Below are 14061 nucleotides of genomic sequence, written 5' to 3' on the forward strand. Positions count from 1 at the left end.
AAGTTTATTTTAATTCTTTCTTGTCATTGATAGTTGGCCATTCATATATTCTGATTTTTATGGAACTGGGTACATAATATTTAATAATATACTTTAGCAGACACATCCAGCAACAATGTTCTGTTCCTAAACTTGCTCTCATAATTTGAATTGCATTTTATACTATGTTGCATGAATTGTATGTAGGAATTCAGAGTTATGTATTTATTAACTTACAGTCACAGTTAGTAAATGATGGTCAGTCACCACTGAGCCTAACTTATCACTTTATTTTATTGGATGGTTGTATATATTTAATGTCAGGTTACTTCTCTCCACACTGGCCTTTTTTCCCAAGTTGTCTTTAAAAATATTACGGTTTTGGGGTGCCTGGGTGGCTGAGTCGATTAAGCATCTACCTTTGGCTCAGGGTCCCAGGGTCCTGGGATTAAGCCCCAAATCAGGCTCCCTGCTCAGTGGGGAGCCTGCTTCTCCCTCTCCCTCTACCCCTCCCCCTGCTCGTGCTCTCTCTCAAATAAATAAAATCTTTAAAAAAAAGTATTATGATTTTATCACTTTACAAATACAGAAATCAGAGGTCTGAAGTGTGGAGTTTACACAGATTTACGACACTGAAGAATCTTTAACTGCCTTCGGGGTAGTTTGAATTTTATTTGCAATATAAGTACATGCTTATTACCACTTTGTTTAAATTCTGAATTTAGTTCTTTTTCATAAAATAAGTAGTTTCAGGTGACAGGTGGGGAAATTAATCATCTGCCTGAGCACATGTCATTTTATGACAATGAATGCTCTTCGGCTTCTGCAGTCAAGTTATCACTGAGCACATTCTGGCATTTTGTTATATCAAACAATTGTGGTGTGATATCCTTTTATTATTCGACTAAAATGTGAACCTGACTTTTCCCAAAAGCTTGATTTGAACTATTATCTCCTTTCAATTTACAAATAAGGAAAGTAACTGACCAGGAGCATACCATAAAAGCATTAAAACTCTTTAATAATTTTAATGGAAATGGTTTGATGTTAAAGACATCTTCCTGCTTCCCTAAACAGAATATGGTATACAATACAAAATAAGACTTTTTCATATTGACTCAAAGTTACCAAAATGGTCAGTTATTTTACTCAGCTTTAATACTGCAAAGTCTTCAGGAACTACTAGGAAATAGATACATATTTAAATATACATACATACATAACACACGCATATTGAATACACCCCATACTACTGTACTTTCTCAGCTGTCATTTATCATTTTTATTAGTCAGTATGCTACTGATTCTAATATTCCTTATCTCATACATAATTGTGTCATAAGTATTTTCCTTTTTTTTTTTTTGGTTTGGCAATGGTCCATTTTTTAAAATGAAATCTCACATGAATTCCAACATACAAACTGAATGAATATGGATTTCTGCTGTGGAAGTGGAACAGGGAGCCAGTGTCCTGCTGCTGAGCCTCTATACCTGGTCTTCAGAGCAGAACACTGAGGTATCTGATGAAACCCCAGACCACCATCAAACAGTTCGATACCACTAGTCAAACCTAAGAGTGACTTCCTCTATTCTGAAGGATAAACTTTTTTAGAAAATGTTATCTTGTACCTTGTACAGAAGGCAACAACAATAAAAACATCCATGATCTCATTACTCAGTAACTTCAATTAGTATAACAAATAAAAATGGAAGTAAAACATGAGTAAGGGTCCCAAGTTCAAACAATACAGAAAGGTAAAAAAGGAAAAAAAAATGCCTTCCTCAGTCTTGTGCACACCCTGTATCATACCAAAACCCTTCTCCTCAAAGGTAACAACCACTATTAAGTTACTTAAAATTACTTCCATAATGTACATGAATGTGTATGTCTATGTATGAATATAGCTTTCTAAAATAAAATTTTATACATATAGAAGCTATTATACATTACATATTTTTTTCTCAATAATAGATCAGCAATCTTTTTTAAAATTAATTTTTTTACAGTTGTATTTCATATAACTGAGTTAACTCCCAGACCAACAGAATGTACTACTGTGGATATGACTGACTGTGTTTCTATTGTCTGTGTAAGAAGAGAAGCATTGTGCCTCTTCTATAAACATCATTTATCCCACAATGTATCTTCAGAAGAACACTATCCTCAAAGTAATGTAGAAAATAGCTAAGTTATACATCACTATAACAGAGCTTAATCATTAGGTAGGTATAGTGGTGTTCCTATAGAATAATGTATTTAGAGTTTCAACTTGGAACTGGAAATACCTCTCTAGAAATAGAATGGCACAGTGGGAAGACTATGGGTTTTAGACTCAAAGGACCTGAATTTTAATGCAGGCATTGTCACTACTAGCTTTATCATTTTGAGCAAGTTACTTAACTAAGGTTCAGTTTCTCATATATTAAAAAGAAGATAATGGTATGTATTTCTCAGGCTGTTCTATGGATCAAATGCATACAACAGGCACTATTAAATTCCTTTTCATTCCCCTAGAAAGAGATTAGGATTTCTTGATTAGCTTCAGACTCCTGACGGACCATAGGAGAGGATGCCATAGGGAGCAGACAATGCAGTAGAGATTTGGGAGACAAGGGATACGTTTAGGTATTCTTGTGCCCTAATTACAGTCCTTTTTTTTTTTTTTTTTTCTTTTCCCCCTCTAATGGGTATAGGAATTGGCCATCTCCTTTTTTAATTTCTACCATTTGCTGCTTTCATTTAGAGTGGTAACCCCACTTCCACCTTTCCCTAGTCAATTAGAAGATGAAATTTATCCTGGTTTCTCCTCCTAGAGTTACAGGGTTAAAAAATACCTGATTATAAAAACAAACACCTAAAGACTGACTTCTAGAATAGCACAGTGAAAATGAAAACCGCAGGGAACTTACTCTCTCTCTAAAACAATGAAAATATAGGCAAACAGACAATTTCAGGGTCTGACATTTAACAAAAATCAACGAATGAACTGAAAAATCCAAAAGAAATTACTGAACTTCAGTTCCCTTGAGAAAAACAGCAACCCAGGTACCTGAAGTAGAGTATGGCCCAGATATCAAACAGGTAATAAAAATACCAGTACCAATCCTCTTTCTACTGGCTAAGGGACCTTACTTTATCCCACTGAGTTGAAGTTCACCTTATTTTCCCCTTAACTACCTGTGAGAATTAAATAATGAAAGATTAACAAAACACCCATGAATTGATGGGCAAAAGTTACTTACCTAAAAAAACTTGCTAAATCCAACATTTCTACCTTAAATACACAAGATAATCATACTATTTGCAACCAAATCATGTAAAAGCTTTAGAGTTGTTCCAACAATGTGTCTTACCTTTCCATGTAATTATTATGCATTAAAACTTCTAAAAATAGTGACAATAAGGCCAAAATTTTAACTTGACATAAATCAAAATGATAATATTGAAATTGTTCAATAAAGCATTTCTCCGCACTGGGCCTCAATCTTTCCAGTACATTTCTCAAAGGATGATTTCTATTCATTCCTCTATATCAGTGCAAGCTGTCCCTCACACTGAGCTGCTTTAGAGTTTCCTTTCTTTAAAGCACCATCCCTACAATTATAATGTCTTTCTTCCTCTATTTCAAAACAGCATTTAAAAAATCTTAACTCAAACTATCCAGTCATACTCTTCTATGAATTTACAGGCTCCCAAACATATACATTGTATTGCAGTACAAAGGATTTATTTGGATTTTACTTTTAAATCATCAAAGATAGCAAACAATGCCTTTTTAGAATTCAAATTAAATTGCATGAAGGAAAAAAAAGATAAATATAATACATGTTTTTTACTAAGAATAAACTCCTACCTTAGGAGAAGTGGAGAGATCTCTTCCTGCAGAAATAATGGTGTTTTCATTTACTCCTCCTGTCTTTGGTGAGATGGCTGGTGGGGCTGGAGCTTTTCTTTTCACTCTCCTTTCAGTTTCCAGTTCTTGAATTGGAGTTACCAAATTATTTGGAGAAAGAGTTGGTTTAGGTTCATAAAAAGGATTAGATCTAAATGAAAGAAGAAGTATTGTTAAATGTTACTCTAAAAATAGTTTATTCCTAACTAAAATAATAAAAAAATAAAAATTTATAAAACTATAAAATACTGAAAATGATAAGGAAAAACCCAAACTAGTGATAACCTACAATTTGGAAACAATCACTTTTAATCTATTTTTTATGAATCATTAACAATAAAATTTTTCCCTTTTAAAAAGTATTTAAAATTTTTTTTCATATAAGGTCACACTTGGCTCTATTATATATAGAGCCTTAGAAAAATATTTATAATAATAGTAAATCCCATATACTTCCCATACCCAAGGTAAAGGAAATAAGATATGGAAACACTGATTTGTTTTTTTATGCTCCCCACATCAAACATTCTTTTTTTCCCTTGCACTTCATCCCTTCTCATTAGGATGAAATGTATTTAGAAGTTCACTCAGCAAGGTTGTATTAATAGTAAATTCTCCCAGGCATTGAAAATGTCTTTATGTCACACTTAAATGATAAAGTAGAAAATTCTAGTTGTAAGTTAATTCATCTCAGCACTCTGATGATATTAGCCCACTGTCAGCCTAGTATTGTTCTTTTATAAGTCATCTTTTATCTTTGGTTGCTGTTAGGATCTTCTTTTTTCTTCTGGTTTTGAGCAATTTTACTATGATATGTCTAGGTGTGGATTTCTTTTAACTTATCCTGTTTCAGGCTCCTTATATCTCCTGAGTCTGAAGATGTAGGTTTCATTAGTTCTGAAAAATTATCAACCATTATCTCTTTGATAGCCTCTTCTCTATTTTCTCTATTCTCTTCTTTAGAAAATCTTAACAGATATATGTTGAATTATCTCTCTCCTTCATATGTTTACAAATTTTCATTTCTCCCGTGTTGTATTCTGGATAATTCCTCATATCTATGATCCAGTTAACTACTTCTCTCTTCATCTGTGTTTAATTTAATGTTTAATTCTCCAGAATTCTTAATTCTGATAAGCATTTTTCTTCATGTGGCTGTGTATAGAATAACTCAGGTATAGAGCTCTGAGTCATTAATCATTTAAACATATTTACTTCAGAGTGTCTATCTGATAAATCTATTACTTCAAGTTTCTACATGAACAATCCTAGTGTTTCTTGTCTCCTGACTCTTTCTTTTAGTAGTATACTGTTTCCTTGTATGATTTGTAATTCTAGATTTTGAGTTCATGGCTTAATCTGAGGAAATCCTGCATAGTCTGAGCTGGGAGTGTCTCCCTTCAATGTTTATGTTTGTATTTGCCAAGTGCTTCAGGAGCCATTTTATGTGCTTTTTTTCTTGGCTTGGAGGATCCCAGGCCACCCTACCAATAAAATGTCAAATCCATGGAGGATTTGGGTGGGCCTATGTACTTATAACGTTTCTGGGAAGACTTTTTTTTTCTCTACCTACAGTCTAGGCCCAGGCAAAAAAACCTTCCTTGTTAACTCCTTTTATGAACAGATGACTTTTTTTTGCATTAGTTATCCATAGACACAAGTATCTGGTATATGTGATGATTATTCTTCCTATAAACTGTTATCCTGGTTTTTATTTATTAGTTTGTTACATTTTTTTCCCCAACACCAACACATAGAATCCTATATGTAAAGAATAAAATTTCTAAGTCCACAAGGCTAAGAACCAGCTGACTCCAATACAGTGATTATTCCAAGGGAATTCCACCCAGGCATATAAGGTCTGTACTGGTAATGATCCTCTGTTTTAATTACAAATGCTCTTTTAACTACAATAGTATCACACTCACTAAGAACCAATACCAATTATGTACACCTTTAACTAAGAATTTATATGTAGACAGTCAAAGCATGAGACTGGGTACCAAGTAGATATGGATCAGAGATGGGAAATTTATCATAATTGTGATGTCATTCTTATGCTGTACTCATGGCAACAATGAGTGTCATGGGATTCTTTCCACTGAGCGAGGGTACAGCCACAGAATCCCTCTCAACTCTGCTCAAAGTAGTTGCTTTTAACTGAATGGGGTTGGCATTTACAAAGAAACTTATTTCCTGTTCTTCCTCTTCTTATGTCTGTGCATTCAAGAGAATAAGAACAGGAAACTGCACTTGAAAATTTGTTTTTCAGACAAGATATTCTTGCCCAGTAAGTAATCAAGACATGCTTGAAGTATTCACATCTCAGGTTTACAATTGGAGAAGAACTTGGGGATATCAAAGTAAGGAACAATGTTAAAATAATTAGGTGTTCAGAAAAAGCTGAGTATTCTCTCTGAAAAGAGACATGAAAGGTATCACATCTAGCCTAGAATGGAGGACTTACCAATTACATTATTAAGATTAATGAAGTGTTCATGCAGTGCTAGGCAATATTTTAAGTATTTCATATGTATTAACCATTTAATCCCTACAACAAGTTTGTTTTTTGGGCTAATTAAACTGAGAGCCTCATACAGCTATTTTTCAAACTCTAAAAGTAGTTTGAAGGGAGGTAAATGTAAAGAAATAAGATGAAAACAACATTTTTTTTAAAACTCCAAAACTTAGAGAAAAATCTTTTTCCCCCAAACTTACTTTCCAACTAAGGCTAAATATTTTAGAACTAGGGGCGCCTGGGTGGCTCAGTTGGTTAAACGACTGCCTTCGGCTCAGGTCATGATCCCAGGGTCCTGGGATGGACCATGGCATGGGGCTCCCTGCTCAGCGGGAGGACCGCTTCTCCCTCTTCCTCTTCCTACTGCTCTGCCTACGTGTGCTCTCTCTCTCTGTCAAATGAATAAATAAAATCTTTAAAAACAATAAAAAAAAAGTTTCAGAACTAAACAGACCCATTTCAATCTAACTCAATTAATTCAGTTAAATCAATTATTTAGGTGATATTCTAAAAAATTCTTCTTGGTTAGGTCTGTCTAGAATAAACTACTGTAACAGTCTGTAAGATGGTAGCTGCCATAATAATCATTATTATTATTTTGTTACATAAATATGGCTAGTTTTAAGACAACTTAAGTGTTAGAGGACATTTACATTGCAAAGGGATTTGTGCTTCAAAGAAAACTGACAAAATCCCTTAAAACAGGTATGATTCAGTACACTTTATTTAACTTAACTTACAATACTCAGTTGTATGTAATTTTTATAAAAACATATCTAGTATGTATACAAAAGTAACTAGATATTGTCCTTCGTCTTCCTATTTCTGCCTGCTTCAAACCACTTGGGTCTCCCTCTAATCACTTGAATATTAGTATTCCTGTCAAAAGAAGGTAAATGCAAGTAAAAAAGAAGCTCATAATCCACTGATATCCAAAGCTGGATCATAAGACTCATATTACTAGAAACATAATCAAAACAGACGTTTTCTTGAAACAATTAGAGCTATGTTTCTCAATCTGTTTTACACTATAACATGTAGTAAAAATGAAATTGGTATGTCATGTTATCATAAAAACATAGGAAGTTGCTGGAAAAATCAGGGTACCAGGGACTCCAGCTGCCCTGGACCATGCTTCACCGCCAGAAAAACTAAAGGAACAAGTGTCTCTGCACACCTACAATCTACTGGTGAGAAAACAGTGTGCTAGGCACCACCACTTGCTAGGTACTAAGTAAGAGTAAGACAAGCTTCTACTACTAAGGGCTTTGAATGACCCTCCCCTATGGATCAGAGATTTCTAACAAAAACTGAATTTAAAAACAAAAACAAAACCAAAACTGAATTTCCAACTCTTTTTTTTTTAAAGATTTTATTTATTTGACAGAGAGAGACACATTGAGAGAGGGAACACAGGCAGGATGAGTGAGAGAGGGAGAAGCAGACTCCCTGCAGAGCAGGAAGCCCGATGCTGGCTGAAGGCAGATGCTTAATGACTGAGCCACCCATGTGCCCCTGAGTTTCCTACTCTTAAAGAATAACCAGGATATGATTATATTTATATGAAGTACCCAGAATACTCAAATCCGTTTGGACAAAAAGGAGATTAATGGTTTTAGGAGGCAGGGGAAGGGAGGAATTGAAACTGACCTCTAACAGGCAAAGGATTTCTTTTTGGGGAGACAAAAATGCTCTGGAATTAGATTGTGGTGATGGCTGGACAACACAGTGAATTAGCTAAGAATCACTGAAGTGTACACTTTAAATAGAGAGTTTTATGTTTTGTGAAGTATATCTTAATAAAAAAAGGTGCTATTAAAAAAAGTGAATAGTATACACTGTGCTATAAAAAAGTGAATATATATATGATATATATAGTTATGAACATGCTCCCTTCTCTAGAAAATCATATAATTATCAATGCATTTTTAAAAATACTTAATATTTTTAGTAAAGAAAAGTTACTTAAGCAACTAGCATAATTTCCACATTCTGTTGATTATCTATGATTTGAATAACCTACTTCAGGGCTTCCTATATCACTCTGCATAAGTAAAGATTATTTTTATCCTTGTATTATATACTTGAGTAGTAGATTAGTTCCATCATTAACTCACTGTGAACAAAAATTCATCATTTACATTAAGTGGAAAACTGGACAGAATAATTTTAAGTGACATTATTCATTGCTTAGAAAATAATTCATCTGGGGCGCCTGGGTGGTTCAGTGGGTTAAAGTCTCTCGCTTCTGCTGGGGTCATGATCCCAGGGTCCTGGGATGGAGCCCCGCATCAGGCTCTCTGCTCAGCAGGGAGCCTGCTTCCTCTCTCTCTCTGCCTTCCTCTGCCTGCCTCTGTCTGCTTGTGATCTCTGTCTGTCAAATAAATAAATAAAATCTTTAAAAAAAAAGAAAAGAATTCATCTAAGAAAAAGAATTACAGAAAGAAAAACTATAAGTTGATTAGAAATAGGATTAACATACTGAAAAAATAAAATACGAAGCAAGGGTACAGTGAAATCTGTAGTCTTTTCCTTTCACTCTGAAACTTTACATTTCTTTGGAAAAACCACATTTCTTAAATGAGTGTGTAGGGACTCTGACTAAAATTCAAAGACAACTTTTCTTTGGAAATGGACATACAACCATACCAGAAATAATTTTATGCTGGAAGAGTCATTTCATAAATGTCTTGAAAAAATATTATTGCTTTCTCAGTTTTCATTTTTGCAACATAAACTAATGGGTGAACTAACGCCCAAACACAAGAAACTGAGAAAACCCCTGTGGTTGCTAAGCACACAGAAAACATGCTACTAGCACCGAAGAGTATTTACTTTCTCTTAGTGCTGATGGATATACTGAGGTTCTGAAGGTTGCTTTACACATCAAAGTACTCAGCACTATTCATTTGTGATAGTTTTATGTCAGAGGATGCAGGAAGAGCTTGGTAATGGAAGATGAGTAATATAGGCTTTTCACTCGATGAAAGTTCATAAGTTTATTATTGAAGTAAGAACAAATTTTGGAAGATTTCTGCTAATGTAATTGGACCTACAGACTTTTGGACAAAAAAGGAGGAGAAACAGAGTTCTCCCTGAACACTCACATTAGCTGATGAGCAATCTTTAGAATCTGTATGTATATTCCTATTAAAAAAAAAAAAAAAGCTAAAGTGTTTACAGGTTCCCTCTGGTAATCTCAGATGATTGAGCAATTTAGAATGTTCTTTATTCATGGGAAACTTGTAAAGACTGTGACTTTCATGTGGAAAAAAAGAATGGTCAAAAGGAAACACCCAGTGATTCTGATTTTAGTTTTTATTAAGGCATTTTAAAAGTTTAAGCAAACATTAAACATCTCTTTAATTTGTTAATAGGAGAGAGCAGGGTGTGTGTGTGTATGTTGTGTAATACTCATGCATCTTGGAAGGACTGAATGCTTGTACTTAAAAGTTTATATTTACATTCAAATACTCTAGGTGTGTGGCTATTACTCAGCACCTACACCACCCATGAGAAATTTTATTTTGTTCACACATTAGCTATTTCAAAGAAAACAGATATAATTTTAGCAAGAGTTGAGCCAACTTTTTCAACCCCTATAGTTATTAATCAGTATTGAAATCTAAACTAGGTTTGGAATCAGATGATCACTACCATGTATCTCCATGTACTTAGAGAAAGTGAGAACTTTTTTAGGTTTTAACAAAACATAACCAGGCCCATGGAAGCATGTAGCACATGTGAGAGTCACAGGCCATGTGGTGTAAAATGGAAAAAGCTTGAGAAATGCAGTTCCAAAGCAACAGAAAACAAGTTAACTACTTCATTCTTCCAAACAAGTCTTTCAAATATTTGAATTTGATTACTGAAGTTCTCTAAAATAATCTCTCTTCTAAGTCAAACAGTCCCTATGCCCTTACTCACTGCTCTTTTGATGTGATTTCTGGACATTTTGATGACTCTGTTGCTCTATTCTTTTAATGCTCTGAATCATCAATGCCCCTTGTAAAGAGCAGCACCCAGAAGTAAAATAGTGCTCAAAACAAGAGCTTACCAATGCACAGGAAGGAAATGGCATTTCTTTCTTAACACCAAGCAATTGCTCCCAACATTCATACAGGAGCCCTTTTTTAAAAATTCCCCTCTCAGTCTATAATAACCCCATTATTTTGAAAGATTTTCCTATTAAATTGTATTTTTAAAGGAATAACTATTTTTCCTAAGATCTAAATAATCTTAATATACTAAAATTCACATATTTCGGAGAAAAACAAAGACCCATGTAGCCTTACTACAAGTAAACATATAATTACTATTCTACTAATTCCATCATCACCTGTGCCATTTCTGCATCCATATCTAATGACTGAGTTTCCTCCTCATGATGGGTTAGGTTTCCCTGCTTCTTTATATGCCTGGTAGATTTTTGACTTGGTTGTCGGACACTGTCAATTTTATGTTTTGGGTGCTGGATTTTTTGGTATTCCTTTTGGTATCTCTGGTATATTTGCATGGCATGCAGATAAGTTACTTGGAAATATTCTGATTCTCTGAACCTTGCTTTTAAGCTCTGTTAGGCAAGCCTAGAACAGCCTTTAGTGCAGGGCTAATCTCACCACATTTTTGAGACACCCTGATGAGGACCTGACTTGATGTCCCATGTGTAAGGAACTGCTTGGAAACAAACTATTCTTGGTCCTGGGTAAACTCCAGGGATGTTTCTGTGAGATTCTCTGTCCTTAATAATTTCCTCATATGTATGCTCTCATCAACACTTGGCTAAAGTCTCAGGGGGAACCTTCTACAGATCTCTGAAACTCAGTTTCTGAGTAGCTCTCTCCTCTCGGATACCCTGTCCACAATTCTATTCTATTCTCCTCAGTACCCCCAAAGTCCAAACTGTCTCCTCAATCCATGGAGATTACTAGGACTTCTAGGCTCTTCTTCCCTGAACCAGAGTTGGAAATTCTCTCCTGTAAATAAAGCTTGGAGAAGCACAGGGCTCACTTTTGTTTCTGTTCTCTCAGAAATCACTGCCCTGTGGTATTCACACACAATATCTGAAAACCATTGTTTCATATATTTCATTCAGCTTTTTAGTGTTTTAAGACAAGAAGCTATATCCAGTCTATTACTCCATCTATTACTTCCACCTCCAGTTAGAGGTGGAATTTTTGTTGTTGCTGTTTAACACACTCAGGGCCCCAGTCTATAGCCACACAGGCTGTGGACTGTGTAACTCCAGAATATGATGTACACACACCCTTCTCCTATCTTTACCCTAAATTTGAGTAAAATGGCATCTGTAATCATACTGACTTTTTAAAATGAGCTTGTAACAATAACACTCATATTTCAGTAAGAATAATAACTCAAATGAAGACAATTCCTAATTTATAATTGCTATGGTCTTGTTTGGCATTGGAATAAGTGTTCTCATCAAAACAGTATCATAAATGATGATTTGGTTCCCACAAGAGAACCTAACGTTATTGAAGTGCAATCCCTACAGTAACTGATTAAAAACACCTAAGCACCATTTATAATGTGGTTTCTGTGAGAAGACACAATTGGAATTCTAACTGGAGATTTCAATAACTTACTTCTCTCTGTCGTTAATTTAGGGTGCACATACGTTCACATGGAAGAGGGTGGAAGAATAAGCATCAAAATCATAAAAATTCAGATGGACATGAGATAGATACTAACTTGTAAACTGTGTATTAACGCTGGGACAGAACTCTTTTTACCAATGTAAAACTATATTACAGAAGCATCTCTTTAAACATAGAGATTGACTTATGATGATTGCAGAATAAAATGTACTTACTCATCCAACTCTTCTTCTTCTGTTTTAGAGCTATCAGCATAGAGATACTTGCTCATATCCACAGGTCTTACATTTTTTCTTTTTGTAGACTGAGGAGGAGAGTCCTTTATAGTTACAAAACTTTCTGGCTCATCAAATGGGTTCAAATACTGTGGAGTTTGTATCTCTTTAAAGGGATTATAGCTATTATTATAAAAAGATTCCTCTGATTTTTTAGGTGATGCTGTTTCAGTGATGGGTTCTATAAAACAATAGCAAAAAATGAATTAAACAGAATATTATCTCGTATTTTCTTATATTCTTAGTGTTTACAAAAATAATCTTTAATTAATATTCAATGAGGCTGAAAGAGTCAAAACAACAATACATTTTAGAGGGGCTAAGTTCAGAAAATGTGTTACCTAAGATCTTTGTCTATTTCTCCAGGAATGCTGCTCCCTCAAATGGTAGCTTTGAACAGGCTATTTTTATTTTTTAATTTAATTTAATTCTATTTTATTTTATTTACAGGGGGAGAGGGGAGGAGGCATGGAGAGAGGGAGACAGAGAATCTTTTTTCGTAGCTTTAAAATTGTATTTTATATTATATTATATTTTATTTTTTAATTTTTTTTCAACAAAGTATTATTGATTTAAAAAAAATTTTTTTATAAACATATAATGTATTATTAGCCCCAGGGGTACAGGTCTGTGAATCGCCAGGTGTACACACTTCACGTCACTCACCATAGCACATACCCTCCCCAATGTCAATAACCCCACCACCCTCTCCCTACACCCCTCCCCCCAGACACCCTCAGTTTGTTTTGTGACATTAAGAGTGTCTTTTGGTTTGTCTCCCTCCCAATCCCATCTTGTTTCATTTATTCTTTTCCTACCCCCCTAGCCCCCCCTGCCTGTTGCATCTCCACTTCCTCATATTGGGATCATATGATAGTTGAGACAGAGAATCTTAAGCAGGCTCTGCACCCAGCATGGAGCCCAACGTGGGCTTGATCTCACAATCCTGAGATCATGACCTGAGCCAAAATCAAGAGTCAGATACTTAACCACTGAGCCACCTAGGCGCCCCTAAAAGCTTTATAAAATACCCTTGGAGTCTCTAACATTATTAGCATTACAGTATCTAATATTTGAAATTTTAACCTTCCTAGAGGACAATTCTATTTATTGTTTATTTTATTTGCCTATACTGGTTTGCCATCTTAAACTGATATAAAATACATTCATTTTTAAGAACATAAAGTGGATTAAATTTTGAGGTTGTCTTTGGTAGCTACAGAAGCAGAGACCACTCAGGGAACTGAAAACTCACTCTGGACTGTATCAAATATATACCCACGTATCACTGAATTCGTTTCACAAAGCCTTCCAAGAGTAGGTTTCCAAGAGTAGGTTTCTGCTACAAGACCTTAAAATTTAGAGCTTTCAATGAGATGGGTTGATTTTTTTCAATATAACTTTGATCCAATAAGTACTCTATTTAGTAATGTAAAGGACTAACATAAGAATTCTCATGTAGAAAGCGTTAAAGTCATATTGATAAGCTGATAGATATGTTACACCAAATTTTTCTAAATTTTATTATTTTAAATTTCATTTTGAAAACCAAGGTACCCTTAAAAATAAAATTCTGACTCCCAGCACAAAAAGAACTACAATAGCATCATGTTTTCCAACAATACTTATGAAGTGATTAGTACCAGCCTTTTTCTTATGTGTCTTAATACTTTATTTTTTTATGTGTCTTAATATTTTAAAACAAAACTAGAATTTATAATAAAACTGTCCAATATTTGGTCACAGATTCTGCTGATAAAAACAATGTTTTCCCAGAC

The 14061-nt window shown here is 34.5% G+C and overlaps 1 protein-coding gene across 9 annotated transcripts in view; it reads right to left on the bottom strand.

Moving 5' to 3' along the window:
* The window catches only part of EHBP1 (EH domain binding protein 1), a 340487-nt gene that overhangs the window by 174105 nt on the left and 152321 nt on the right, over positions 1-14061 (bottom strand). For all 9 annotated transcript variants that reach the window (XM_045979135.1, XM_045979137.1, XM_045979136.1 and 6 more), the window contains 2 exons: positions 12224-12464; positions 3834-4023 (listed from right to left, as the gene is read on the bottom strand). In XM_045979135.1, the coding sequence (XP_045835091.1) occupies positions 3834-4023; positions 12224-12464 (431 nt within the window). The remainder of the gene's footprint in view (positions 1-3833; positions 4024-12223; positions 12465-14061) is intronic.

The sequence above is a fragment of the Meles meles genome, chromosome 15 (genome assembly GCF_922984935.1).
Source record: "Meles meles chromosome 15, mMelMel3.1 paternal haplotype, whole genome shotgun sequence".
Lineage (NCBI taxonomy): Eukaryota > Metazoa > Chordata > Mammalia > Carnivora > Mustelidae > Meles > Meles meles.